Raw genomic sequence first — 27,638 nt, 5'->3', positions numbered from 1 at the left:
GCTGTGCAAAACTGTGAGTTGTAAGGTTGAAGTATCGCCAATTTACACTGTTGTGTTTATTTCTGCTGCACAGGAAAGTGACTCAGTTATACACGTACATACATTCTTCTCCATTCTGCTTCATCACTGGGTATTGAGTATAGCTTTCTGTGCAGTGTACCCGTCCCATACATAACAGTTGCATCTGCTAACCCACAAACCCCGACTACATCCCTCCCCAAACTCTCTGCTCAGCAACCACACCTCTGTTCTCGATGCCTGCAATTCCTGTTTTGTAGATACATTCACTTGTGTCATATTTTAGATTCCACACGAGTCATATCATCTGGCATTTGTCTTTCTGTGACTCACTTCACATACCATGATAATCTCTAGGTCAATCCATGTTGCTGTAAATGGCATTGTTTTACTCCTTTTATATGGCTGAGTAGTATTCCATTGTATAAATATACTATACATCTTCATCCATTCATGTATTGATGGACATTTAGTTTCTTTCCCCGGCTTGGCTATTGTAAATAGTGCTGCAGTGAACACTGGGGTGCACTATCTTTTTGAACAACAGCTTTCTGCAGGTATGTGCCCAGAGTGAGCTTGCTGGGTCACATTTTCAGTTTTTTGAGGAACCTCCCTACTGTTTTTCATAGTGGCTGCACCAATTCACCTTCCCACCAACGGTGTAGAAGAGTTCACTTTTCTCCACATCGTCTCCGACGTTTGTTACTTGCAGACTTTTTAATGATGCCATTTGGACCAGTGTGAGATGATAACTCACTGTGGTTTAGATTTGCATTTCTCTAACAATTAGTGATGTTGAGCATCTTTTCACGTGCCTGGTGGCCATCTGTGTCTTCTTTTGAGAAATATCTATTCAGCTGTTCCGCCCATGTTTGGATTTTTTAAGAACTGAGTTGTCTGAGCTGTTTGTGTCTTTTGGAGATTGAGCCCTTGTTGGCGGCATTGTCTGCACGTGTTTCCTCCCAGTCCACAGGTTGTCTTTTCATTTGTGTACGGTTTCCTTTGCTGTGCAAAAGCTTGTAAGTTTGATTAGATCTCATTTGTTTTTTTTTTTTTGATGGTTGAGTATGGTTTATTAAGCTGGGTCTTAGTATAGACACTGGGGCTTGCCCTTAGTGCTCTTAATGTACAAGGCCCTGACATTCTGTCAATTTTTCTTGAGCAACGACACCAGGAAGTAGACAGCTAAGTGGATGTACACAAGCGCGACATCTGTCATCTTCATGTGGCTGACAGCCACTGCCAGACACAGCACCTTCTTCATCTGGAACGTGATCGTGGACTCCACTTCATTGACTTCGGCCACCACGTTCTTATTGTGGGTCAGCAAGGAAGGGAACTGGCCAGCCTTTTTCAGGCCTGGGCCCAGGATTCGTGGGATCTGCTGGATCAGAGACTCTGAAGCCAAATGTTGAACGCTGAACATGAAAGTTGCTCAGTCATGCCCGACTCTTTGCGACTCCATATATTATAGTCCATGGAATCCTCCAGGCCAGAACACTGGAGTGGGTAGCCTTTCCCTTCTCCAGGGGAACTTCCCAACTCAGGAATCAAACCCAGGTCTCCCACATTGCTGGTGGATTCTTTACCAGCTGAGCCACCAGGGAAACCCCCCAAAGGCCTCTTATCTCTTGGCCAGCTTCTCATTCTTGCTGAGTCTCTTCAGCGCCTCGATGTCCATGTGGGGATGTCCACAGCCATGGTCGCATCGCAGTGCTGCTATCCCCCAGGATGCACGGTGACCCCGGGGCGGGGAGTGGACTTGAGCCTAAAAAGACGGTGCCCAGGAAGCGTCTGTCCTTCTGAGGGTCACAGTTTCAGGCTGATCTGAAGCTCCACCGTCTCCAAACACTTCTGGCTGGTTCCCGGGCAGGACTTCCCGCACCACCTCATAGAGGGTGTCACGGGAGACTTTGCTGCTCATGGTTCCTCACACCGTGATAAACCAGGAAAAAAAAAAAAAAGAGTCATTTGTTTATTTTTGTTTCTATTGCCTTAAGAAAACACTGGTAGAGCACACGTCAGAGAATGCAGTTCTCTTCCAGGAGTTTCATGGTCGTGTGTCTTTTGTTTAAGTCTCTAAGCCATTTTGAATTAATTTACGTGCTCAGTGTGAGGGAGTGCTCTGGCTTCACTGATTTACATGCGCTGTCCAGACTTCCCAGCACCACTTACTGAAGAGACGTCTCTCCTCCACTGTATATAGTCTTGTACTGTTTCTAGGGAGTATTACACCCTTTTACTGAATTAGATTATGATTCATCACAGGTGCAAAAACATGCTGTAAAATTCTCGTAACATTTGAGTGTATCACTGAGTTTTTCATTGTATTTCACTGTTCCATTTATGTGTAAGTACGTCACTACTGTAATTATAGCTTCTAAGTTTTCATTTCTAGTGGGGCTAGTCTCTTCTGATTAACCTTTTCCAGAATACTTCAGCCGCTCCCGTGTACTTTTCCACGTAACTTCAGAATCAGTTTGTCTTTTGCTGAAAGTCCCTGTGGTAATCTGCACTGTCTCATGCTATGCTTACAGGCTGAGAGAGACTTGCCATCTCTACGATCCTGAGTCAGCCTGTCTAGTAAGCGGGTGTGCCTTGCTAGCTCTTTCTGTGAATTTTCTTTTAGGTCTTGCAGTAGAGTTTAAAGTCTTTTTCTTCATAAAGATCTCCTGTGCTTGTGACATTCTAGGTGCTGCCCTGCTGAAAACGACTTCTCTCTTCACACCTTCCAAAGGTAACTGGTGCTACTTGATGGCGTGGCTGGTCACACCCAGGCACCTGGTCTTCTTTTACTGACTGTGGCAGCTCTTCCGGTTGATTGTCTTGGGGATCGCATCCCCCTTGACTAACAGCGCACTTGCCACCCCCTTTCTGATTTTTCTTCTGTCTAACTGTATGAGCTGGCATTGCTAGAGCAAGGTTAAAGGATCGTCACAAGAGTAGACATTTGTTCAGTTTTCAAATTTAATTTAAAATGAGTTCATCAAGTTTAATAAACACCTATCTATTCCTATTTGATTAAGTTTTAAGAATGATACTGGACTTAATAAAAACGCCTCTTAAGCATCTACAGAGATGACCAAATAACTCACTTTGATCTATCGAAAGGCAGGAGCAAAATAAGTTCCCCCAAATCATCTGAACCGTCTCGCTTTCCTGAATAAAATTTACTTATTTATAGTGCGTTAGCATTTTAACAGGGTAAGGCTCAGTTTGTTATAGTTTATTTAGGATTATACATAGACATTTGGAAATGAGATTGATCAGAAATTTATTGTATCTGTCACATTTTGATTGTGAAATTTCAATATAGTATTCATTAAAAAAAATGATTTGGCAAGTTTTCCTTCTTTTTCTAAGCAGTAGGGGTATTTTCAATAGTATTAGGTTGGTGCAAAAATAATTGCGATTTTGCACTGTTGAAATCTGTGCTTTGATATTGGAATATATTCTAAATAAAATGTGATTATGTTCTATATCATTTTAACGTGAATTTCTCACTTTATCTTTTTGCTAATGATTTATTATTTGCTGTGCATTTTGTATTTATTTTAGACTATGGAAACAATGTTAGACACAAAGCAAATTTGAGATTTTCTTATCTGAGTTCAAAATGGGTGGTAAAAGCAGTGGAGACAACTCACATCAACAACAACACACTTGACCCAGGACCTGCAAACAAATGTACAGTGCCTAAGTTTTGTAAAGAGACGAGCACCTGGAAGAAGAGTGAAGGGGCGGCTGTCAGAAGCTGACAACGAAAACTGCGAGCGTCACTGAAGCTGATCCCATTAGAACCACGTGATAAGTTGTCCAAGAACTCAACTGCAACCATTGTACAGTTGTTCAGCATTTGAAGCAAATTGGAAAAGTGAAAAAGGTTGATGAGTGGGTGCCTCATGTGCAGACCAGAAATCAAATAATGGTTGTTTCGAAGTGTCATTTTCACTTATTCTACAAAACAATGAACCATCTCTCGGCTGGACTGTGACATGCGACAAAAAGTGGACTGTATATGACAACTGGTAATGGCCAGTTCAGTCGGTGGACTGAGAAGCTCCAAAGCACTTCCCAAACAAAACCAAACTTGCACCCAAAAAAGGTCATGGCCACTGTTAGGTGACCTGCTGCTGGTCTGATCCACTACAATCTTCTGAATTTCAGCAAAACCATTACATCTGAGACATGCTCAGCAAATTGACAAGATGCACTGAAAACTGCAATGCCTGCAAATGGTACTGGTCAACAGAAAAGGCCCAACTCTTCTCTACGACAATGCCTGACTGCACGTTAGCACAAGCAATGTTACCACGTTCTGCCTCATCCACCATATTCACCTGACCTCTTGCCAAGTGAGTGGCACTTTTTCAAGCATCTTGACAACACTTTTGCAGGAAAAACACTTCCATAACCAGCAGGATGCAGAAAATGCTTTCCAAGCTTGTTGGATCCCGAAGCATGGATTTTTATGCTACAGGAATAAATAAACTTCTCTCTTGTCGGCAAAAATATAATTATTGATTGTAATGGTTCCTATTTTGATTATAAGGATTTAAAATTCACAATCCAAAACTGTAATTAAATTTGCACCAATCACTTCATTGCAAATAGATCGGGAAACAGTGGAAACAGTGGCTGACTTTATTTTTCTGGGCTCCAAAATCACTGCGGATGGTGATTGCAGCCATGAAATTAAAAGACGCTTGCTCCTTGTAAGGAAAGTGCATATTAAAAAGTAGAGACATTACTTTTCCAACAAAAGTTCGTCTAGTCAGGGCTATGGTTTTTCCAGGAGTCATGTATGGATGTGAGAGTTGGACTATAAAGAAAGTTGAGCACAGAAGAATTGATGCTTTTGAACTGTGGTGTTGGAGAAGACTCTTGAGAGTCCCTTGGACTGCAAGAAGATCCAACCAGTCCATCGTAAAGATCATCAGTCCTAGGTGTTCATTGGAGGGACTGATGTTGAAGCTGAAACTCCAACACTTTGGCCACCTGATGCGAAGAGTTGACTCATTGGAAAAGACCCCAAGGCTAGGAAAGATTGAGGGCAGGAGGAGAAGGGGACGACAGAGGATGAGATGGTTGGATGGCGTCACCGACTCGATGGACATGGGTTTGGGTGGACTCCGGGAGTTGGTGATGGACAGGGAGGCCTGGCATGCTGCAGTTCATGGGGTCGCAGAGTCGGACACGACTGAGTGACTGAACTGAACTGAATTGCTATTAGAATGATTTGTTCTTTAAAGTTTGTTAGAATTTTCCCATGAAGTTCTTAGTCTGTTGGCTTTTGGTAGGTTACCTCTTTGACAGTTGTCCTTTATTTCTTCTGTAACACTTCATCTGTATAGATTTTCTTCAGTTTTGGTAACTTTTGTTTTCCTCAAAATAATTCATTTCTAGATTTATTTGCAGAGTACAACAAAAGTATCTTTCACCTTTTTGGTTTATTCTTTATCCGTGATTGCTTCCCACTTTTTTCCATTTTAAATATTTGCACAGTTTCTCTTTTCTCTTGATTAGTTAAGCTAATAACTACCTAGTCCATTGTTACTTGTTTTGACATGCACATCAAGAGAAGAAAGTCATTATGATCAAAAGCATTAAGTCCGGTGCAAGAAACACATGCCCCAGGGCAGAAAGCTGGCTCCTGCACCAACCCTGCCTCCTCAGCAGGACTCACACAGAAGCCCCACCCTCATCTCCCACCTATACAGCCCTCCCTCCAGTGGCTCTGAGGTGGTCAAGCTCTGCACAGCTGGGTTTCACCTGGTCCTGAGAAAGGCGGGTGGGGGCGGAGCAGGGGAAAAGGCTCCTTCAAGAGAAGCCACCCTGGGCGAGGAGTCTGGAGGCTGGTTCCGGCACCACCTGGAGGGTGTCAGTGCGGGTGTCAGTGATTAAGGGTCTCCGTGGCCCTCAGGGGAGTTTCAGAACAGTCCAGGGAGGAAGGTGAGCAGAGTGCAGCTGTGTGTGGCGCCCGTGCGGACGGCGGAGGGGATGGGCCCCCTTCACCCGCAGCCTGTTCTTTACACTCGCCCTGAGTCCTCACTGCGGGGAGAATGACCAACATGAAAGCCAGCCCGACTACAGATGCCACGACAGCAGCGGACGCCCACCGAGTCCACTGCCCATCTCAGCCTCACCCTGCACGCCCGGTTCTGGGAAGTGCACCAAGGGGGCAGTCAGAGTGGTGCTCATACTCATGGACCAGCACAGTCCTCCGCACACGCCACACGTCCACAGCCACGGGATTGGCCAGGTAAGGCACGGCGCATTCACAGGTGGGCACCTAGACCCTCTGCAGGCCAGTGCTCCAGAGAACCAGTTATTAAAGTGGACACAAGGTCAAGAACCAGGAACAAACAGGGGACACGGACAGCAGAGTGTTAACAGTGATCGAATCTGAGACTGGACTGTGGGTAATACTTCTGTCCTTTGGGCCTTACTGCTTTTAGTATCACATATACATTCTTTTCCTACTGAGAAACAGGATGCTACGAAAGCGTAAAAAGAGAAGAAAGTCGGCCTAACTTTTCTCGCCCTGGCGTTTTCAATGAAGCGGTGCCAGCTGCGTGAACATGGCAGAGCCACGGAGGCACCTCCACGAGCCTGCCTGCAGCACCGTCCGGGAGCAGGGCTCTGAGCAGCTGGGCTCAGCTTGCCCCCGTCCGCCCAGCCTGGGAAGGCCGGGCTGTCACAGAGCTGCCTGGTGTAAGAAGAGAGGGAGAATGCCCAGAGAAGGCCAGAGAAGGTATGGGGAAAGCGAGTACCCGGTGTCCAGCTGTGCTATGCAGAGAGGCGTGATTCTTCTCCGACCATCTGCGGTCCGCGTCTCAACCTGCTTCTTTAAAAGGTTCTGGCAAAGGAAAGAGACAGACGAAAGGAGACGCGTCAGTACCTGTGAGCAGGCAAGGCCTGCAAGGAAGCGAGGCTCAGCTCCCCATGTTGCGGCTTTTCGGGTGCAACCAGACAGAGCCTCTGGTTCAGGACGTGTGGGGCAGCGGCTCCAGCAGCCCCTCGCCTCCACCTCCACGGCCTACCTGACCGGGCCTCCAGACAGTGAACAGGTGCCGGGCCAGCCACACACCCGCAAGCACAGGCTCCATGCAGAGTCACCTACTGGGCGAGCCCTGATCTCCTCTCTCTAAATAGTGGTTCGTAAACGCTTTCCACCGGAGGCGCATAACCCAGGTCTCCAGTCGTGCCCTGTGTGCGCTCCGCCTGGGGCAGGGGGCGCCCTGCATTAGCGCCTGGGGACGGTTTTAGCCCCCACCTCTGTCTGTGCTCTCCCCCTCCCCCGCATCCCCAGGGGAGCACGGCCCCCAGAGAAAGACGTGGAGCCGACAGTCTCTGGAGGGCAGGGCCCGAGACCCACTGCCCTGTGCCTAGCCCCCTGGAAAGGCTACGGGCGGTATCCTTGGGGTACCGGGCCTGGCCCTCACCTTCCTGATGTCCTCCAGACTCTCCCCGTTGACGACGCCGGCGACCGAGGTGGCGGACCCTGTGTCCCTGGCTGCAGGTCCAGCATCTCTGGCCACGGGGCCCTTGTGGTCCAGCTGCTGCTGCCTGCGCTGGTACTGCAGCATCTCTGGGTTCTCGATGACCGCGGTGGACAGCTGGGCCTCGGTCATGATGGCCAGGCTCTTGCCGTAGGTGGACTGGTGGATGCGGCTCTGGGGAAGGCCGATTGAGGGGTGTGATGCTGCCCACCCGGCCCCGGGCAGGGTCCCTGAGCCCTCCTGTCATCTGCCTCCTACTGTCTACGTGTCAGGAGCGGCCCTGCACCCTCCCTGGGTGCTCACAGGCTTCAGGGCGTCTACACCTGGGGATGCGAGTGAACACCTGACCCTTTGGCAGGTCTGATGCAGAACGAATAGCAAGAAACTCTCGCTGAACCAAAATTGAGATCCTCGGGTTGTAACATGAGGCTCTTAAACCACTGCAAGGACGCAAAGGCTTCTTGGGAACCAGATCCCAGACCCAGAACCTCCTCCCACAGCCAGAGAAGCCCTGCGAGGCTGGAGGTCCCCACCTGAGAGCAAGGGAAGGCCTGGCGTGCGGGCCAGGGAAAACTTTCTCTGCCTGCGTAGCTCCCAACACGTCCCCATCGTCACGAACAGGGCCTGCCCACCTTCCCAGACCTCAGCAGTCCTGGGCCGTAAGACACCCATGGGAGTGGGGGCGGTGGCCTCAGCACGTGGGTGTGGCTGGTGGCACAAGCAGAAGATGCACACTGGGTGTGCTAACGACCAAAGCAGAGGCCAGCGGGAGAGCTGTCCGGCAGGAAGGACCCCGGGCAGGGTGGCCTGGGGCCACAAACCCCTCCCTGGGCCCTGGAATCTCGGATTAGGATTCAGAGCTCAGCCTCAGCATGCTTCCAACACAGGGGCCTGCCTGCACCCAGGCTGGTCACAGCTCTCGAGGGCGAAGGGAGGTCACCTGGAGATGCTGACCGGGGGAGGGAAGAGCTGGGGTGGTGGACTCACTCGCCTCCCACAGGTCAGGACCGTGGGTGCCAGGCCGGCCCAGGGCCCTGAGCCAGGCAGATCCCAATGCCAAAAGGGTGACGCCGTAGTGGGGTCCCCACAGAGGCCTCTGAGGGGCTCCCAGCAACAGCGGCCCCCTAGAGAGGAGAGCTAGCTTGGGCCTGCTCGAGGGAAGCAAGCTCCAAGCTGCGGCAGGGAAAGCCGCACCAGCGCCCCGTCCTGGGCAAGCATGCTTCTGCCCCCACACCTCAGGCTAGCCAAGGAGGGGCTTGCTCACGGGCTAGTAAGACGGAGCAGTCCTGCCTGGAGAGGTGTGGCATGCACGGCCCTGGGCCTGGGAGACGTAAGTGCCAGGAGAGGGGGCCCTTCCTGTCCCGATGGCTGACCCAAGGCCGTGTCAGCACAGGACGCGGGGCGGATGGGTGCCCGGCAGCCCCTCTGCGCTCCTGGCGTGAGCACTGCTAGGGCGGCTGTCGGCTCAGGGAAAGACACCCAGGCCTGCTCGTGACTGAGACGGATTCTGGATGAACAGAACTTCATCTGTGAGGGTGACAGGCGGTAACAGGCTAAGCCCAGGGACGCCTCAGGAAGCAGTGAGTCTGTGCAGGCTGCACGGGCCCCAGAGCCGTGCAGCTCCTACCTTCTCCTCCTCGCTCAGGGGGTCTCCCAGCTCGTCCTGGGAGAAATCCAGAAATGCCACGGAGCCGTCCATGGAGCACACCAGGATGCCCAGCCCATTCAGGGTCCTAGAAGAGATGACCGTCAGCAGGCAGGCACAAGCCCTGGGGAGAGGCCCCCATGCCTGGGGGGAGGCGGGGGGACAGTCCCATCCCAGAGGGCTCTAGGCCCTACAGTTATCCGCACACGTACACCTGGGGGTCTGCTCCGGCTGCGACCCTGGGCCCGGCCACTCGGCCCTGATCACACGAGGCCTCGGGCTCCAGTGGGTGCCTCCCCCTCCCCAGACTGTGCCTCGAGCCGAGGCCAGCTCACCAGGAGATGTCCATGATGGATTTGTCGAACAGCTCGTGGATGACCACCAACGGCCGTTTCAGGCAGGTGAGCTGGAAGGCAGATGGACGCGTGAGACCTCCCCACCCACTCAGCTCAGAGCCGCCGCCAGACAGAGAGCCCCAGTTCAGCTGCGCTGACACAAAGGGCATATCCAGCTCTGCTCACCCACCACCAGGACCCCAGCGGTGGGCCCAAGCCCACGAGACACACACAGCGGGGCCAGGGAGATGGCTGCACACACACCACACGACCAGCGATGCCGGGGGTTCCGGAAGGCCTCTCGAGCAGGGATGGGGCCAGGGCTGCAGGGGAGGAGGCAGCCGCCAAGGCAGGTCCTGGGACAGTACAGCCTCAGGGAGGACCAGCCCCCTGCATGTACCCAGGCTCTGCGGGGGCAGCGCCATGCACCTCACGGGCTCACGCTGCCCTGGACCAGGCCCCAGGTCACCACTACTAACCCCCTTTCTTCTGTCTTGGGACAAACAGCGTACTCTCTTAAAGTCAGGCACAGGGCTGCCCACTGAGAGTGTGACACAGCGTGTCACAAACATTCCATGCACGCATTCGTCTGAGGCCGCGCTCCCGCCTGTCCCACGCGCTCCTGCCCCAGGGCCCCCACATGGCCGAGTGCAGGCCCCCACGTCCAGCAGGTTGGGCTCCCACATGCAGGGCCGGCCCGCCTGCCCCCAGGGCCCGGGAACCCACCTCACGGGCAGGAGGCCCTGCGGCCAGCCCGGTCCTGAGGATGGGGCTGGACTCTGAGCCTGGAGCCCACGGGAACCTCGCCCTCCAAGTCCTTTCTCCAGAGAGACCCAGCCTGGCCCTCCACCCACAGTCCCACCTGCAGGCCCTCGTAAGCGGGGGCCCTGTCGACCTGAGCTCCAGCACCAAGGCTTTGCTCAGAGCACCAGGACGGAGCCGTGGGCGCGTGCACTGGACTGCCCACGATGCACCAGGCCCAGGCCTGGGACAGGGTCTGGGGTTGCCCTGCCATCAACAACTGTCCCGAATGTAGCTGGGGATAACCTCCAGATCTGCAACTCCAGACCCACTGTCTACAAGGAGTCAACTGTGAGGAATAAGCTAGTGTTAATGCAGCAACACACACAAATTTCAACACGGCATGCCAAGTGAAAGCTTGACAGGATACAGACAATGAACCCTGGGCAACTGCATTTGTGTGAAGCCCCAGACAAGAAGGCCCAGGCACATGGCAGACGCTGTGGCGAGGTGCCCGGGCGGGGGGCCAGGAGCAGCCCGGGCTACACGGAAGCCACACGCCTGACGATCTGCACACTGCAGGCGGCTGCCCACGGGGGCTTCCTGTCGATACAAAAGGTCCCTTAAAGGAAAGGAAGGCCAGCGCCACGTGTCAACTGCAGCCTGGCCACGCCCTGCGCAGGGCAGAGCCCACTTCCTGCCACCAGAGTGGGGTCTCTCCTCTCCCTGCTGCCCCCCCGCCCCCCGGCAGCGAGCTCAGGGTGGGCTCACCCAGACGGACAGCGAGCGGTCCTTGCTGCCGACGGCGCAGCAGCAGTACGGGCAGCTGGGCTTTGTGGAGCTGCCGTTCTTCTGCTTCTTCTTGAAGATTTTCGGATTGAATTTCTGAAGCCAAACGATAAAGGCTCATCAGTAACCAGCCGCGCACCAAGCAGGTGCCCTGCAGTGCTGGCCCCCAGCCTTCCCGGCACCAGGGACCAGTCTGGCGGAGGACGGTCTCTGCACGCTGGGTGGGGTGGGGTGGCTCGTGCTCATCTGAGAACCTGCCAGAGGCAGAGCGCAGGTGGGGTGCGGGGGAAAGGGAGCGCCTCTGAACACAGACGAAGCTCCGCTCACTTGCGTCCCGCGTCCTATCCTGCCAAACAGTGGTCCCCGGGGGCTGGGGATGCCTGCGCTACACCAAATTTGAGACGCACGTGGGTGGCCCAGGGGGCTCTTGTCCCAGAGGCAGGCAGATGGCCGGCTGTGGGGAGACGGGAGAGCTGCAGCAGAGGTGTGGGCCCTGGGCCTGGCAGCTGGGAGGCCTTGGGGCGAGTGTCCCGCGGGAGCACCGGGCCAGCCACGTGGCGAGCCCTGCAGAGGAGCCGGTCCCGAGCTCTCAGGCGCTAATGAAACCCCACCTGAAGCCGGTGTTACCGACGCAGTTATTCTTACTTGTTTAAGACATATAGTTCAGGCCGAAATAGCTAACGTGTATCATCAAGCGTGGGAAGGACGAGCCCGTTCTGATGAAGAGACCCGAGAGATCAGGGTTCTGGACAATCCCCTGCCCTGTCAGCCTCAGACACCCTCTGCCTCCTCTGCTCGGCGGCCCACAGCTGACTAGGTCAGGCTCACAGGGGCTGCTCCACAGCCTGCCTCAGGCCTGGGAAGACGCTACCCAGGAGGCTGATCGCCACCACCAGGCAGGTCAGCTGACTCACAGCATGGCCTTGGAGCTACGCCAGCTGCGGATGGGTCTCAGGGAGCCTGGGGACTGGGCAACTTGTCAGGGCCACCAGCCTGAGTGCCCTCGGGCAGGCCCACACATGTGGAAGGGCCAGGCTGGGCCCACAATAGTCCTGACCAAAGCCTGACTCTGGTGATATTCTTCATCACGTGCATCTGCCAATAACATACACAGGACGTGTTCTGTAATTAGTTTAAACGGAACAAGAACTGGACGACAATGCGTGCTGGCCCTTGGAGGCCACCTCCTCAGTCCCACATGGCCCGGGCCTGGGGAGCACGGCCTGACCCAGGCTGTGGGGGTCCCGCTCGGGTGGCACTGATGCCTGGCCGACCAGAGGCCCTGCGGACTCACCACGACGGTCACAGCTTTCCGATGCCCAACAAAGTCCATGTTGGTCTTCCAGCCCTCCCGCTCAATGATCTGGGCTGTGGGGCCGGAGTTATTCATGGCGTGGGCGGATACCAGGTAGTGCCCGTCAGGGGACCAGCTGAGCCGCAGCACATGGGTCGTCCCTCCACACTGCAAGAAGCATCTGTACTTGAAAGGAGCCCAAGGCCAACTTCGTGACCAGAACCCGTCCCAGGACTCAGGCCGAGTGGTGCCGCGCGGCTCTGCTGCGGTCCCGCTGCCCCACTGCTCAGCGCACAGGCTCTGAGGGGCTGGCCAGACCCTGTCCACTGCGACTCTGCACGGGCCCCAGGCTTCTGACCATAGACCCTCCTCCGCCCAGCACCAGGGAGCCCACAGGGGTCTGCAGAGCACATGCTGCGTCTGCCACAGAGCCCTGCTGACCCTTGGGGGTCTGCCCACGAGCCTGTCCTGGCACGGCAGTAGGGACGAGGGCCCAGCTGTTCTCCTGAGCCTCTCCTCCCTGCAGCCTGGAGATGTTGCCGCCCAAGGAGAGGTTGGCAAAGTCCCCACAAACCGCCAAGGGCACAGCAGAGAGGCCCTGCTTCCCAACCCAGGCAGCCCTGACACCAGGTCTCCTGCAGGGAGAGGTGACGCTGCTAAAAGCAGCTGCTGAAGGTCGGGGTCAGCCCTGGGCAGCCCGAAGGCCAAGGGGGCTAGGACCCAGGCTGTGCAGGCATGGAGGAAGGCCCACAAGGCAGAGCTCGAGTGCAGTGTGGAGACACCCCTGCTCCAGGACGGCTGGACACAGGAGTGCGTACACCCAGGAGGTGCTGAGGAGGCATGTGTACACACAGGAGGTGCTGAGGAGGCGTGCGTACACACAGGAGGTGCTGAGGAGGCGTGCGTACACACAGGAGGTGCTGAGGAGGCGTGCGTACACACAGGAGGTGCTGAGGAGGCGTGCGTACACACAGGAGGTGCTGAGGAGGCGTGCGTACACACAGGAGGTGCTGAGGAGGCGTGCGTACACACAGGAAGGTGTGAGGAGGCGTGCGTCACACAGGGCTGCTGAGGAGGCGTGCGTACACACAGCTGTGAGGAGGCGTGGTACACACAGGTGCTGCTGAGGGGCGTGGTACACACAGGAGGTGCTGAGGAGGCGTGTGTACACACAGGAGGTGCTGAGGAGGCGTGTGTACACACAGGTGCTGCTGAGGAGGCGTGTGTACACACAGGTGCTGCTGAGGAGGCGTGCGTACACCCAGGAGGTGCGGAGGAGGCGTGCGTACACACAGGAGGTGCTGAGGAGGCGTGCGTACACACAGGAGGTGCTGAGGAGGCGTGCGTACACACAGGTGCTGCTGAGGAGGCGTGCGTACACACAGGTGCTGCTGAGGAGGCGTGCGTACACACAGGTGCTGCTGAGGAGGCGTGCGTACACACAGGAGGTGCTGAGGAGGCGTGTGTACACACAGGAGGTGCTGAGGAGGCGTGTGTACACACAGGTGCTGCTGAGGAGGCGTGTGTACACACAGGTGCTGCTGAGGAGGCGTGTGTACACACAGGAGGTGCTGAGGAGGCGTGTGTACACACAGGAGGTGCTGAGGAAGCGTCTCCCGGACCACGCAACCCCCAGCTCTGACCCCACGTGCATGCAGAACTTGAATGAGAGAGGGGCAAGACAGCACGTGAGCCACCGCAGTCGCAGCTTTGGATGCTGTGCACGGGACAGCTAAGGGCCCGCAGAGGCTGCCTGCCCCCAGGGCGGAGGCTGGCACGCACCCACAGGAACAGGCCTGCCTCCAGCCCCATGGGGGTGGCATGCTTCCCACCTTCAGCACTGAGCCACACAGGTCTCTCCACTGCAAAGGTGGACACTTAACAGCTCCCGAGAAGGGGGCAGCTCTGACTCCACAGTTCTGCCCCACGTCAGAGGCGGTGTGGGTGCGGGTGGAGAGGGGACTGCGGGTTCTCACCTCGTCGAACGGCTTGGTGATGCTGGTCTCTAACTGCCAATCCAGTGTCCTCCACACCTTCAGGCTGCGGTCGTCGGCTTGAGAGGCGATGTATTTACCAACAGGATCCCAGGTCAGGCCCTTCACCAGGCCAGAATGGCCTCTCAGAGTGGCTAGGATTTCTGGGGGCACAAATAAGAGGAGTTGGAAAGACGTCACCAGGGGAAAACTCTTATCTAGAAATATGGGCAGTGGGCTGGCCGGCCAAGAAAGGGGGCTTTAGGAGCCGTCGGGCCAGCTTCCCGCCTGGGCACGTGCAGAAGAGCCTGCAGTCTGCTCTCACCCGGGAGCTGCGCCCCAGCGCTGGTCTCCCTTCTGGACAGGATTCCACCCGCCAGAGCCACCCTGACCGTGCAGGGGCGGGCCCTGCACCGCGGGGTCCCTGTTCGTCCTCACTGAGGACGAGGGTATGCGAGACGGAACCCGCCCTGACAGAGCAGGGACAGGAAGCACCTCGTGGGCTGCAAACGCAGTGCTGGCCGGGGCTCTGCTGTCAGGAGGGATTCCAGCCCGTCAGCGGGAAAATCGGCATTCTGCAGAGAGGGACGTGCGCGCCTGCTCACGCCCAAGGGCGTCACAGAGACGCCGGGGGCAGAGGCCGAGTCCGGGGAGAAGGCGCACCAGCTGGCCAGTTCCAGCACTGGGCATGCACCTGCATGGGCACTCGATTACTGCTTTCTTTAAAGTCAACTTTTAAACCTTAAACACGGTTGGCAGAGGCCTGAGTTACGGGCAGGAGCCTGAGAGGCCAACAGAGGGGACCCAGCCCGCCCGCTGCAGCCACCAGCAGGCGGTGCTGCGGCCAGACCGCCCAGGCAGAGGCGCGGACCTGGGAACTTGACGGCGTTCCAGATGACTACGGTGTTGTCCACACTGCACGAAGCCAGCCAGGCGTCATGGGGGGACCACGCGACGTCCATCACGTCTGTAAGACAGGGGCGGGCGCTCAGCCTCACCACGGTGCGGGCGCACACACAGCTCCACCCCGCCCGCCTGCCGGTCGGTCAGCGGCCCCAGGCTTCTCATGGCTGAGCAGGCTTGACCCGAGACCACCATCACTAGACTTTCTAAACCACCCTGAAGCACTTCCCACTCAGGTCCTGCAACTGGCCAGGAGATTTGGAGCGCCCGGCGGCCCCGCCCTGCCCCATCCCTCCCCAGATGAAGTGTGGAGGGCCCGCTGGAGCTGGGCGCCTGTGCTCTGCACCCGTGTGCGGCGGCCCCAGCAGAGCAGGCAAGATGGCCGAGTGCGCCCTGGTTCCTCCGAGCGCAGAGCCTGGCTGGGCACGGGGTGTGCGGAGGAAGGGCTGGGGGGCCAAGACAAAAAGAGCCGCCACTCAAGAGCCATCGGGCCCTCTCCTCGAGGCCGTGAGCTCCTCGGGGGTCTCTCGCTGCGGGCGCGGGCCAGGACCAGGCTCTGGCTTCTCACGCACACTGGCACCCAGGGCACTCTGCACACCTCGCGTGTGGGGCGCTTCTTCCAGACGGATGCACCCCTCTCCCAGCCCCGGGGTGGGCGGGGGGCTCCTCACGTGCTACGAGCACAATGTCTGATTCAAAACTCTTCTTAGCTTCAGGATGGCTTCCCTTCCAATCCGCTGAGTCTATTTTTGTTTACTTGGCCGCGGCAAGACTGCCTGTCGGAGCCTGAGGCAGTCTGTGGCCTCCCCTGCTGCATCCATGTGCTGGGAGGAGGCTGCGGGGGTTCTAAGGCAAAGGCAGGTCTGCGCGGGGGGAGGGGGGGGCACACAGGAACCCCTTCTGGAGCCTGTTGGGGTGCTGGGGGCTCCACGCACACCCCAGACCCCTGTGCTCCCAAGGCATAGAGCAGAGGCCTGCTCAAGTCGGGCTCCGAAACAGAGGCAAGTTTCTTAGCAATTTCCTGAACTGAGGAAAACATAGACATTAACCACCAATTCCATCAGTTTTCCTTCCTGTAGGAGGTTACTGTCGTCAAGTCTGTTATTCTCCCTTGTGGTATTTTTTTAAATTATTACTTCTTTCATCACTTGTTAACTGTGAAAAAACATTCCCTCTGCTGGCAGTCTGATGAGTGAACATTCCTTCTGTCTTCTGTGTCACACGCTCCTCTCACGGCTGGAGCACATCAGGCTGTCCTCAGCTGAGTTCACGTGGCCTCCTCTGCCCGCCAGCTGCTGCGTGGCTGCTGACCCGTCCCCCGTGGACAACAACACTTTCCTCTGGTTCCGGGGCCTTGAACTTACAGCCCTGCGGCCTCCTCGACATCTGTCACTCTGTGTGAGTTTCCCCCGCACCCTGACTTGCCTTACCAGATGCCCTGTGGAGCCACTGCCGAGTCTGTGGTCAATATCCACAAGGGACACAACCTCCCTGCACACCAGCTCGGAGCCCCTGCCTTCAGACCACGCACCTGAGGCGCTCCCCGCCCCTGCTGTCACGCTCACCAACGCCCCGGCATCGTTTCATCCGGGCGATTCCCAGAGAATGACTTTTCTAACATCCTTCAAGTCCTCCACCTGCACCAACAACCTTGGCTTCCTGGCCTTGGCCACTGTCCCCATGGCCACGCCCAGGAGCCCTCCCTGGTCTCACTCCCACTGCTGCCCCAGACGCTCCCATGGCTCTTCCAGCCATGACAGCCTGGCCCGTCCACCTCGAGGGCCCCCGTCCACCTGGAGGGCCCGGCGCCCACCCCTGCCTGTGACGGCTCTTGCCCTGTCTCTGCAGGAGACCAGCCAGGCTCCATCCAGCTCCAAACCCAGGTCTCTCCTAAGCCCCGCCAGCTGGGCCTGAACCTGGCCACACCCGCAGGAACCACGCCGGCCAGGCCACAGCTTCCACGTGCTGCCCTGCGGCTGCCCTGACCCCTGGTGCCCAGGCAGCTGTGGGCGGGGGTGGGGGGTGGGGCTCGCCCCTGAAGCTCTCAGCATCTTCACTGCCCCCGTCCTGCTGCTCAGCCGTGCCCTGGGCTCCAGCCCTGCCTGTTACCCACTGTGACCAGATCGCAGGCCCGCCCCCACCTACCACCGCTGCTCTGCTTCCTGGATCTGCCCGATTACTCGCCCCGAGTTCACCGTGATGACCCCTGAAGCCCGACAGGCCCTCCCCGATGCCGCCACGGGTCCCCCAGTGTGGCCGCAGCCCCCGCCCCACGGCCCAGGCCCCCAGGCTGCTCTGCCTCGCTCAGCCAGTGCCCCGGCCCCAAGCCCACAGCCACACCCCGGGCTCCTGCTCCATGGGCGCCCCTGCCTGGTCGGGCCACGTGCTTGTCCCCTCCCCACCCTCCGCTCTCCACTCCGAAACTACCTTCTGAGACCTTCCTTAGGAATCTGAGTAAAACTGCACGGATCTTTTTATCACTGGATACTTCAATTGCTACTTTGGCTACTGCTAACTTTTGGCTATTGCTAGAGAAAGCCGAAAGTTTTCTTACATGAGGCCAATTTAGTAACTTATCTTTATTAGTCTGAAGTGCTTTTTAATGCTTTCTAAGAGCTTCGTTCCTCACATTGTCTCAATTTTATATCATTCTCCAGTTTGTGTGCTTCCTTTTTCTTTTTTCTTTTTTGGTACACAACACAGCTTGAGATGACTGGATGGCATCACTGACACGATGGACATGAGCTTGAGTGAACTCTGCAAGTTGGTGATGGACAGGGAGGCCTGGTGTGCTGCAGTCCATGGGGTCGCAGAGTCGGACCCGACTGAGCGACTCAACTGACACGGCTGGTGGGTCTTTGTCCCCCGACCAGAGACAGAGCCCGGCGCCTGGCAGGGAGAGTGCTGCATCCTCCCCGCTGGACCACCAGGGCACCCCCTGTGCACCTTCTGATTCTGTTAAACTGTAGAAATTCCACAGGAGCGCCGTGGCGACAACATCCACGTCTGTCTCCTCTCTGTTCCAATGGGGCAAGGCTCAACTGTGACCTGTGTTTGCCCTTGCTCCCAAAGACCCAGGGGAGACCTTATCGCAATAAGGGAACAGTTATCTATGGCCATTAAAAAAAAAAAAGGATTTTTATTAGGAATTGATGCCAAATAACCTAATATTCATTTCAGAACGCCCTAGGATAACCCCGGCTTCTCTTACCTAACTTTCTAGTATGTTAACATATGTGAACAGAGCACCACAACACAAAATTCTTCTGTTATAAGTCATACTTAATTAAAATGAATCACTGCTTTCAAATGTTATTAAATTCACAAGTATTCTGGTATTTCTGATTTTTCCAGCTTTGTTCATATTTGTTGGAAATGCAGGGTTGTAGCTTCCTTTGAGGAGTAAATATTTCTAAGTTTCAGAAAAATTCTTAATAGTCAGAAACCATGCCTCGACAGATAATGTGGGCTCAGGAGTCATTTTCTGAAGGTGACTCCCAGCTCCCCACCATGGTTACCATTTGCTCAGGTTTTCCTAACCCTGTGGTATCAACTGTGTAAACTAGAACTTTCTAGCAAACCCTATTTCTTCTTGTGTTTTGTCTTTAGCTCAACACTACACATCACACTATACTCTGACGATTTCCACCGAGGTTAAATGCTCTCCTAGACCTTTCACTTCTAGTTTTATCAAGGTGTTTCTCCCCATCCTGGTTAAACATGCCCAGTACCTGGTTTTCACACGTTGCTGTTCAAGATCCAATGCTTTCTACCCATCTATTTCTGCTTTTCTCCTTTTTCTTAAATGGTTTTACTCACACCTGCTGCCGGAGGGGGCAGGTGCCCCCACTGAAGGTGGGCAGCCCTGCCTACCTGTGAGGAGCCCTGGGGAGTGGGCCCAGACCCAGTCTCAGGTGTGGGTCCATGGAAGTCCTCTCTGAGCCCCCCACCTGGGTAACCTCACGGGCAGCTCCCCGGGTTCCAGAGAAGCCCAACAAGGCTGCACTGCCAACAAGGTGGTTAGTTACACAGCTGACCCTGTCAAGGTGACCCAGCAGCCCTCCCTCAGCCCCCGCTCACCCTTCCAGCATCAAATGCAGCGTGTCCCTCTGCCCTCCCCAGCTGCAGGCTCCCCCCCACCGCTGGTTTTGCGGGCACCCACGAGGGGCCTGCTCCCCCCTGCTCTGCCCTAGGAAGCTCCCCGGTCTGTCTCTTCTCAATGCACACAGGCCCGGCTGGGCCCTGGCCATTTCCGCCTGAGCCCGAGTCTGCCTCCTGTCGCACAGTGCCCCAGGGCTGTAAGGGCCCCCATCAGCAGAGCCACAAGCCCTCCAGGACCGGCCCTGCACGCACAACCAGCACCCCAAGAGCTGCCCTGCAGATGCAGCGGGTGAGATGCGGCCAGCTCACGGCTGGCCCCCAGCCCCCTGGCTAGACTGCAGGCTCTCGGAGGAAGACTGAACTGCACTGACTCTGGGGTCCCTGGCCTCTGACCGAGTGCTGTCCACCTCGGTCCAGACCTGAAAAGTGCCCACTGAAAACACTCTAAACACACTCAAAGTCAAGGAAGAAGCTTTCCAGTAGGCCCCCGTGTGCGGGTTTCTGTGGAATAAAGAAAGTGCGCTTACGGACTTAGCGATCCACTGATGAGGCAGTGACTCAGTTCCCAGGATAAACAGCGGGACGTGGGGAGTTCTACATTAAAGATATAAACACACAGCCCATGAGGGCAGGAGTGGGGACACTGACGCCGCTAGAGGCAGGCGGGGGGTCGGGACGGCCAGATGCAGGGCTGCGCTGAGGCCCCGCGATCCACGGGGCCGCTTGGTGCCCCCCTGGGCAGCCCACTCACCGCCTGAGTGACTCCGCAGGATGGAGACGCATCGCCACTGCTCCACGTTGGCAAGCTTGCCACTGGAGCCGAACACGGTGCTGGGCCCGATGTACCTGTGCAAGAGAGGAGTCAGCGGGGGCCGGGCTGGCGCCACGGAGACAGACAGACAGACAGCGGCCGGCTGCACAGTGGGGGCTGGGCGGGCGAGGCCGCATTTGTGCACCAGGCGGACACTCGCAGCCTGACCGACCTTGGCAATGTGTCCACGAGACAGAGTGACATGACAGCCACAGGCCCGGGTGTCACTCAGAACAAGCTCCCTGACGTCATCCACGCTGGAGCACAGCCCAGGACACGTGGAAACACACAAACACAGCCTGTGGCTCCCCTTAAGTGGTGGGATTGTGATTTCTTTCCGTTTCCCAAACTGGGTACCACATATGTTATTCTACGTTAGCTAAAGCCATGGAATCCCTGAGGCCCTCCTGCAGGGCCGTGAACTCCCTGCTGGGACGCTGGGGCCGGGACAGCGCTGGGGTGGTCCCCGGGCCCCGCAGGCGTGACCCGCTAACACCCTCCGTCCGGAAGAACCTGTGCAGGCTACAGGCAGGCTCTTTCAACGCAGCCCCAGAGACACTCCGGCTGAGCTGGAGGCATCTGGTCCCTAGCCTGCCTGGCCCAGAGGCCCAGGACCAACCTGGGAGACCCCAGGAGACAGTGCACTGTGGGTGCAGTGCAGGCGCTCGGGGCGGGCAGGGCTGTGGAGTCCCGGGCAAGAGGGAGCAGGTGAACACCAAGAAGCGCGGGCTCTGGACCCCACCGCAGGACCCCGTGTGCGGGGAGGCCTCTCTCGAAGGACAAACCAGAGAGGCCACCAGTGCCAGCCCCGGGGGCGCTGAGCAGGCCTGCAGGCACGTACGTGGCTGCCCCCCTCCACGTGTACTTCCTGCCACCCCTGAAGCTGGAGCTCTGGGGATCTCAGTGCCAGGGTGGGATAAAGACCAGCAAAGAAGCTTCTAGATACAAGACGAAGAAAAGAAAATGATGCTTACGTAGCCCGCTTCCACACCATAATCAGTTTGTCGTCTCCCCCGGAAGCTAAGTACATCCCACCGTTTGACCATCGCACACAGTTCACACACGCTGGGGAGAGAAACAGAGTGGTCACACGTCCGCGGGGCCGGGCAGCAGGTGCAGCTCTTGAAGGCCACTCTGTCGGGGCAGGAGGGCGTGCAGGGCGCCGACTGCCTGCACAAGCGCCCCCCCAGATCAGGGTCCGCGGGGGCCTCGTCTCTGGGAGGTCAGTGCCGAGCACGTGGTACAGGAACTGGGAACTCAGACCCCTCACGTCAGCAGGGGTGCAGACTGCTGAGATGTGTCTCTGACTAGGGACGACCCTCCACAGGAGGGTTCGTGAGGAAAGGCCGAGACGCCCTCTCCAAAGCATCCGGGGAAGCGGCTCGGTACAGCATCAAACTGGCTTCAAGCCACCTACCAGCTCTTTCCTAACCGCAGGCAGACAGCCCTGCACGCACCAACTAAGCGGGCAGAGATCCAGGCCCTGCCGGTCCGAGCCCCCGGAGCCCCACGACACAGGACGGTGTCCGGGCTGTGGCCCTCTTGTGGACACGGGAGGGGCGCAGTGCACACGGGGGCGTAACTTGGAGTGGAGGGTCTCCGGGGCAGCTGGGCGGGCCCCAGAGCCAGGTACGGCCTCCGGGCGCTCCAGGGCAGGGAAGTACGGCGCGACCACGGGAGAGGACACTGCAACCCCACTGGGGAGCCCTGAGGGCCTGGCGGAGGCCCTGAGGGCCACGGCAGCCGACCCGGCATCTGCTTAGCTGTCTCGTGGGCACCCTTCCCCGGAACCCTACTGCCTCCAGGCCGCTGGTCCCAAAGCCCCGTGGAATCAGGCAGGAATGACTCGTGAGCAGGAAATCACCGGAGGTACCTGCAGACTGTCCAAAGGTGGTTCTGTGGGCGGGCCGGGTCTTCTGCTGAATAACTCACCCAGGTGTGCAGCCAACATCTGCGCGTCAGACAGCAGGCCACGGGAGCTAGCGCCGCACGGCCTTATCTCTCTGATCATAAACACACGTGCTAACCTTGGGCACTGTGCCAACACGCAAAGCCTGCAAAGGGCCACCCTGTAATACCTAAGTGATTGTCCATCTGGCAAAGCATCTTGGGGACATTCTCGTCCTTCTCGTCATCCTCCTGGAGGACTGGAGACATATTCCAGATTACAACCTTCCCAGAATCCTGTCCTGGAACGGAGGAGCAGAAACAGCTTGATGAGTCTGGAGTGGGCACAGAACGCCATGCCCCACCCTTGCCCGGCAGAGTCAGGCCAACCGGTCGAATGAACAGAAACAAGCACTGCTGGGCTCGGGGGCTGGGGGCTCTGCCCTGGCCTCCAACACGGGCCCACCAGGGGCCCAGGGGGTCCTCATGCCCACCCGGGACCCAGACCCCCATCTGGGACACAAGCGGCTGTGCAGGCCATCCCACACCTGCCCCCCTGTCAGGGCTGCCCCCACCGAGCTGACCGGACGTTTTGAGAACTGAGCCTGAAACGTGCCCTCGACAGGGAAAAGGTTCGCGACCTCCCTGCCTACCCTGTGCCATCACCGCCGGGGGGAGACCGCCTGGCAGCGGGCACTCTGCTAGCACACACGCCTGGGCACCTTGGGAGGGATCCCACTGCTGGGAACTCCCAAAGGGCAGCCCCTCACTAACTCTCTAGCACAGGAGTGAAAACCAGTAAGGGCCTGGACATGGACATGTCAAAATCTCCACACAGCACTCCTGAGACGGCCTCCCGGCCAGGATGTAAGGACACTTGCTCATCAGCCCCAGACCTCAGGGTGCCAGCCCGGCAGGCAGGCGCACCCCCGCGGACGAGGACGGAGCCCAGCCCTGGGCACAGTGCGGAGCTCGCTCGAGTCGAGAGATGCGCGGTGACGGTGGGCTGAAGCCTGCGCCCAGCGGGCCCCCCCCCCCCGCTCTGTCGTGGGACCACCAGCCTCCCCGCGCTCAGGAAGCCAGGATGCAGGCTGCCTTCAACAGGAGCCCACTCAACAAGGGTCAGAACAGAAACCTGCTGCCAAAACACTTAGAGCGCGCGCTGAGCCCCAGGTTTGGCCATGACCCGCCATGGGCGCACTGCAGAGCGGGGGGCGGGCACAGCACCCCGCTGCTCCCCAGAACCTACCTTGCCCTCCAGTTGCAAACTTGGTCCCATCCGGGTGAATATCAACTGAAAAAATTGGTTTGCCTGGAAACAGAGAAAAGAAACACATAGTTACAATCCGAAACATGCAATATACCAGTTATTCAAGTACTAACCCTAATCACTGCTCTGAGGCAAAAAAACAGGCGGCCAACAAATGGCGCGAGTTAGCAACAGCGCAAGCTGCCCCACAGCCTCCCAGGCACGGAGCAGCCCGCAGCCCGCCAGCGGGATGACGTCCTGTGCCCGCGGGCTGGGCCTGCAGACTCCACACTCACACCCAGGTCACCATCAGGTGGGCATGTCTGGGAGGCCGACAGCCTAGGTCATAGAGGCAGCTCGGCCGGCCCCGGTCCCAGGGGCGGCAGCAATGGGCACCACCCCTTCATCGTGACCCCCACCCTGGACGGCTGGGCCCATTGGCGTCACTGAGTCGTCTCCGCCAGTACGGCCCCACAGTGCGGTCAATCAGACGGCAGTCCCCGTGGGGAAGCCCAGGCCCCACCGGGGCCGCGAGGCTGGAGCCAGTTGGGCAGACTGACCGGCGTAGGCACCACAGCAGACTGTCTGCGCTCGTGGGTGTCTCCCAGTTCTTGGCCTCCTTCAGCCCTGGGCCCGGCCCAGGGACACACGAGTGGCCTGATGGCGAGCTAGACGTTAGCGGTCACCGACACAGACGTGGGGTGGTCGCCAGGGGTCTCTCAGCTGAGGATGCTCTGTCTCCATCACCCCAGAGGGGCGCGGTGGACGCGGGCATGCAGGTCAGACTCTGGTGTCACATGACAGCAAGCGGGGACCAAACGGCAGTGTGGCTCCCTGCAGTGCCGTCTCCCGGAGGGCACAGCCTCGGTGAAGCCAAGCGCAAGCTCCCATGAGGCCGGGGAAGGCCCCTGCCTGGTCATGACGCGGTGGCAGGGAGCAGCAGGGCACAGACGCCAAACGCTCCTGCTCTGCGTTCTGGAGGCAGCAGTCATTCGAGCCCCGAGCCGCAGCTCTGTTGTGACAGGTGAGCTCTGCCCGGCAGCCGTGGGCCCGTCCCGAGCACGGGCAGTACGTTCAGAGCTGGGCGCCAGGGCGGCTGTCAGTCCTGAACCAGCAGCAGCCACCCATGCGCAGCGGCTGCCAGAGCCCATCCGGGGCATAGACCTGCACGGGCCCCCGCCACCCTCAGGAGAGCCCAGAAGCCGTCCCCAGAGGCCAGGGGAAGGCAGGCATGGGCAGCGCGGGGGACGTGCCACCCTTCCCCGCAAGTGGAGGGGCTGCAGGGAAGCCGCTGAGAAGGTGGTTTCCTGCCATCTGCACCGCGGGGAAGAGAAAGGACGCGCGGGGACAAGATAACCCAAGAAGCCTGCTCCTTCGTGTTCTGCATAAGCCAACTTGCCTGGGCAGCTGCCATCGGAGCGAATGAAGCCCCAGCTGAGCTGGCACCGGTTTTAAGTGGTCAGCAGTGAGAAGCGCCCACGTCCCCGGCTGGAGCCCAGCACACTCACCTGCCTACACACCCACCCTGAGCACCCGCAGCCTGGGCCGGGCACAGCACAGCCCAGGGGGGCAGGGACAGTGCGGACACCGAGCCTGGCCCTGCCGCGAGCCTTGCTGCGGAGCCCGGGGCTTCCTGCAGAAACCACAGCTGCCCTGAGCCCCCAAGGCAGAGGGTCAGCCAGAAGATGGGGTGCCACTTAGGAGTGCAGAGCCTGGGGCAGGCTGCCACCCTGGGGCAGGGGCAGTAGCGGTTCCCACGGAAAAGGAACTGTTGAGCTGGAGGACATGGGGGTGGACCCGGGCCTGGGATGGACCCTCGGCCCTACCCCTCACCAGCCGCAGCGCCTTGAGGAAGATGCTTCACCTCTCTGTGCGGTTCCCTCCTCTACCAGACAGGCAGCCGGAACCCTAATCTACCAGACGGCCGGCTGGCACCGCAGGGGACAGATGAAGACTCCGAGTCACAGGGCCTCTGAGGCCCACGCCTCAGTCCGGAGTCTCTCAGAGCAGGGTGCACCCGCGCTCAGCGAGGCTCGAACCTGTCTCCGCCGCAGGGACGCACCTCGGGTCAGAGGACACACGGAAAGACCTCTGAGGGGCTCTGGCGGTGGCTGCAGTTTGAGAACCTACCGTGGGACCACAGAGATGCGCCCCCAATGGCCACCAGAGCCCATCCCTCTACAGAGACGGCGACACAAGTGAGCGACACTCCAGGAGCCGCTGCAACCGGCAGCCCACTCTCAGGCTCTGCTCCCAGATGGCCCTGACCCTAGCCCCCCAGAGCACCCTGCTCCCGTGCCCTGTCTGGGGGTGCAGATCCAAGGGCCGCAGCACTCAGCTCCCCACTGGGCAGGAAGAGAGTCAGCTACCAAGCTGGTTCTGACAGGGGCGCTCAGACAGAACCCTCCTCCCAGGCCTCAGGAGGCCCCCAGTCCTGACCTTCACCTAACACCACCTACAAAAACCAACCTGAGATGGATCAAAGGCCCAGATGTTGAACATAACATTATGAAAACTCTTAGAAGAAAACAGAGAGGGGAAAAAGCTTCATGACACTGGATTGGGCAACAATTTGTTAAGATATGACAGCAAAGGCATGGGCATTAAAAGAAAAAATGGACAACCTGGATTTCTTGAAAACTTTCACCCATCAAAGGATACTATCAACAGAGTAAAAAGGCAACCACAGAATGTGAGAAAATACTGGTAATGCCAGATGTCCAGAACATACCGAGAATTCCTAAAACTTAATGATCAAAAAACCCTCCAAAACTTGATTTAAAATGGGTCGAGGGGAACCTCCCTGGTGGTCCAGTAAGAATCCACCTTGCAATGCAGGGGACGAGGGTTCGATCCCTGGTCCAGGAACTAAGATCCCACGTGCCACAGGGCAGGGCAACTAAGCCCTCACACTGCAACAAAGATCCGGAGTGTAGCAGCTGAGGCCTGAAATCCCAGCCCAAAACAGACAAACATCAGCAAATGGGATCACAGAAGCCGCTAAAAAATGGGCAAAGAACTCAAACAGATATTCTCCAAGGACAGCCACCGTAAAAAGAAAAGTAAAGACCAGGGCTGGTGGGGAGGAGGTGGAGAAACAAACCCCATGGGTTGGTGGGAACGAAAACTGGTGCAGCCCCCACGGCAGCTCTCAGGAGAGTACAAACGGAGTTACCCGCGCTGGACTGTGCGTAGTCGCTCAGCTGTATCCGACTCTTTGTGACCCCATGGACTGCAGCCCGCCAGGCTCCTCTGTCCATGAGGATTCTCAGGCAATACTGGAGCAGATTGCCAAGCCCTCCTCCAGGGGATCTTCCTGACCCAGGCATCGAACCCAGGTCTCCCGCACTGCAGGCCGATTCTTTACCATCTGAGTCACAAGGGAAGCCCAGAACTACCTGGGATCCAGCAATTCCACTTCTAGGTTTATGCCCCAAAGAACTGAAAGCAGGGTCTGGAGGAGGTATTTGTACCCCATGTTCACAGCAGCTTCATCCACAAGAGCCAAGAGGAGGACGCAGCCCCAGGGCCCAGCAGTGGATGACGGAGGAGGAAACACAGTACATCTGCAGAGTGGAGCATCACTCAGCAATAAAAAACAAGGAAATCCTGACACAGGCACGACATGGAAGAACCGCGAAGACATTCTGTTAATTCACATCAGCCAGTCACAAAAGCACAGATACTGTTCGATTCCACTTGTATAAAGGTCCGAGAGGCGTCAAATTGAGAGAGAGACAAAGCAGAATGGCGGTGCCAAGGGATGGGGCAGCTTCAGTTTTGCAAGATGAAAAGGCGTGGGGATTGGCTGCCCCACAACGTGAACACACAGGACATGACTAAATAACACATGTAGAAGATGGTTAACACGATGAAGTTTAGGTTTATTTTCTCACCACTTGAACAAACACTAACCAACACCGACCAGACCACGTGAGGATGCACACAACCGGGTGGGCGGGGGAGGGAGCTGGGCGTGCTTGTGCAGGTGCTGGAACCACGCGGCCGTTCCCGCTGTGGACACGCAGGTGAACCCACCCAGGCGGAACCTCAGTAAGCAAGAGACATGTACACAGACCCTCACAGCCTGTTTTCTAAAACCACGTGCCCATCTGTGAGATAAAAACGAGCGTCAAACACCCGTGGCTGCTTTCAGTATGCGGACACGCTTCCCATGCAGGCGACAAGTGTGCACGTCCATCCCACAGCCTGCACTCTCTCTGCAGAGGCCCGGCTGCCCGCCCACCAGGCCACCGGGCCCACAGGGCCCAGCGCCTCACTCTCGCGCCCACCAGCTCTCCCCTCACCGGCTTCCCCCACCCCCAGCACCAGTCTGCTTTTCCAGGAATGGGTGTGGACTCTGCCCAGCAGGATGTGGACTGCGAGGGCT

General features: G+C 57.5%; 1 protein-coding gene and 1 pseudogene across 5 annotated transcripts in view; both read right to left on the bottom strand.

The window, feature by feature from the left end:
- The window catches only part of LOC122454877 (protein HIRA), a 47,126-nt gene that overhangs the window by 12,204 nt on the left and 7,284 nt on the right, over positions 1-27,638 (bottom strand). The window contains exons 2-13 of one of the 5 annotated variants that reach the window (XM_043489551.1): positions 23,249-23,311; positions 22,191-22,301; positions 21,087-21,177; positions 20,053-20,147; positions 15,169-15,264; positions 14,301-14,461; positions 12,325-12,492; positions 11,013-11,126; positions 9,501-9,571; positions 9,148-9,253; positions 7,464-7,694; positions 6,792-6,877 (exon numbers count right to left, since the gene is read on the bottom strand). In XM_043489551.1, the coding sequence (XP_043345486.1) occupies positions 6,792-6,877; positions 7,464-7,694; positions 9,148-9,253; positions 9,501-9,571; positions 11,013-11,126; positions 12,325-12,492; positions 14,301-14,461; positions 15,169-15,264; positions 20,053-20,147; positions 21,087-21,177; positions 22,191-22,301; positions 23,249-23,311 (1,393 nt within the window). Of the gene's footprint in view, positions 1-6,791; positions 6,878-7,463; positions 7,695-9,147; positions 9,254-9,500; positions 9,572-11,012; positions 11,127-12,324; positions 12,493-14,300; positions 14,462-15,168; positions 15,265-19,828; positions 19,896-20,052; positions 20,148-21,086; positions 21,178-21,985; positions 22,302-23,248; positions 23,312-27,638 lie in introns of those variants that run through there. The other 4 variants (XM_043489560.1, XM_043489570.1, XM_043489577.1 and 1 more) reach the window with 4 other exon arrangements.
- Positions 455-4,694, bottom strand: LOC122454931 (annotated as a pseudogene).

This window comes from Cervus canadensis, chromosome 1 (assembly GCF_019320065.1).
Source record: "Cervus canadensis isolate Bull #8, Minnesota chromosome 1, ASM1932006v1, whole genome shotgun sequence".
Classification (NCBI taxonomy): domain Eukaryota; kingdom Metazoa; phylum Chordata; class Mammalia; order Artiodactyla; family Cervidae; genus Cervus; species Cervus canadensis.
Note: the sequence above shows the minus strand (reverse complement) of the source record. Positions and strands in the feature narration are given on the sequence as shown.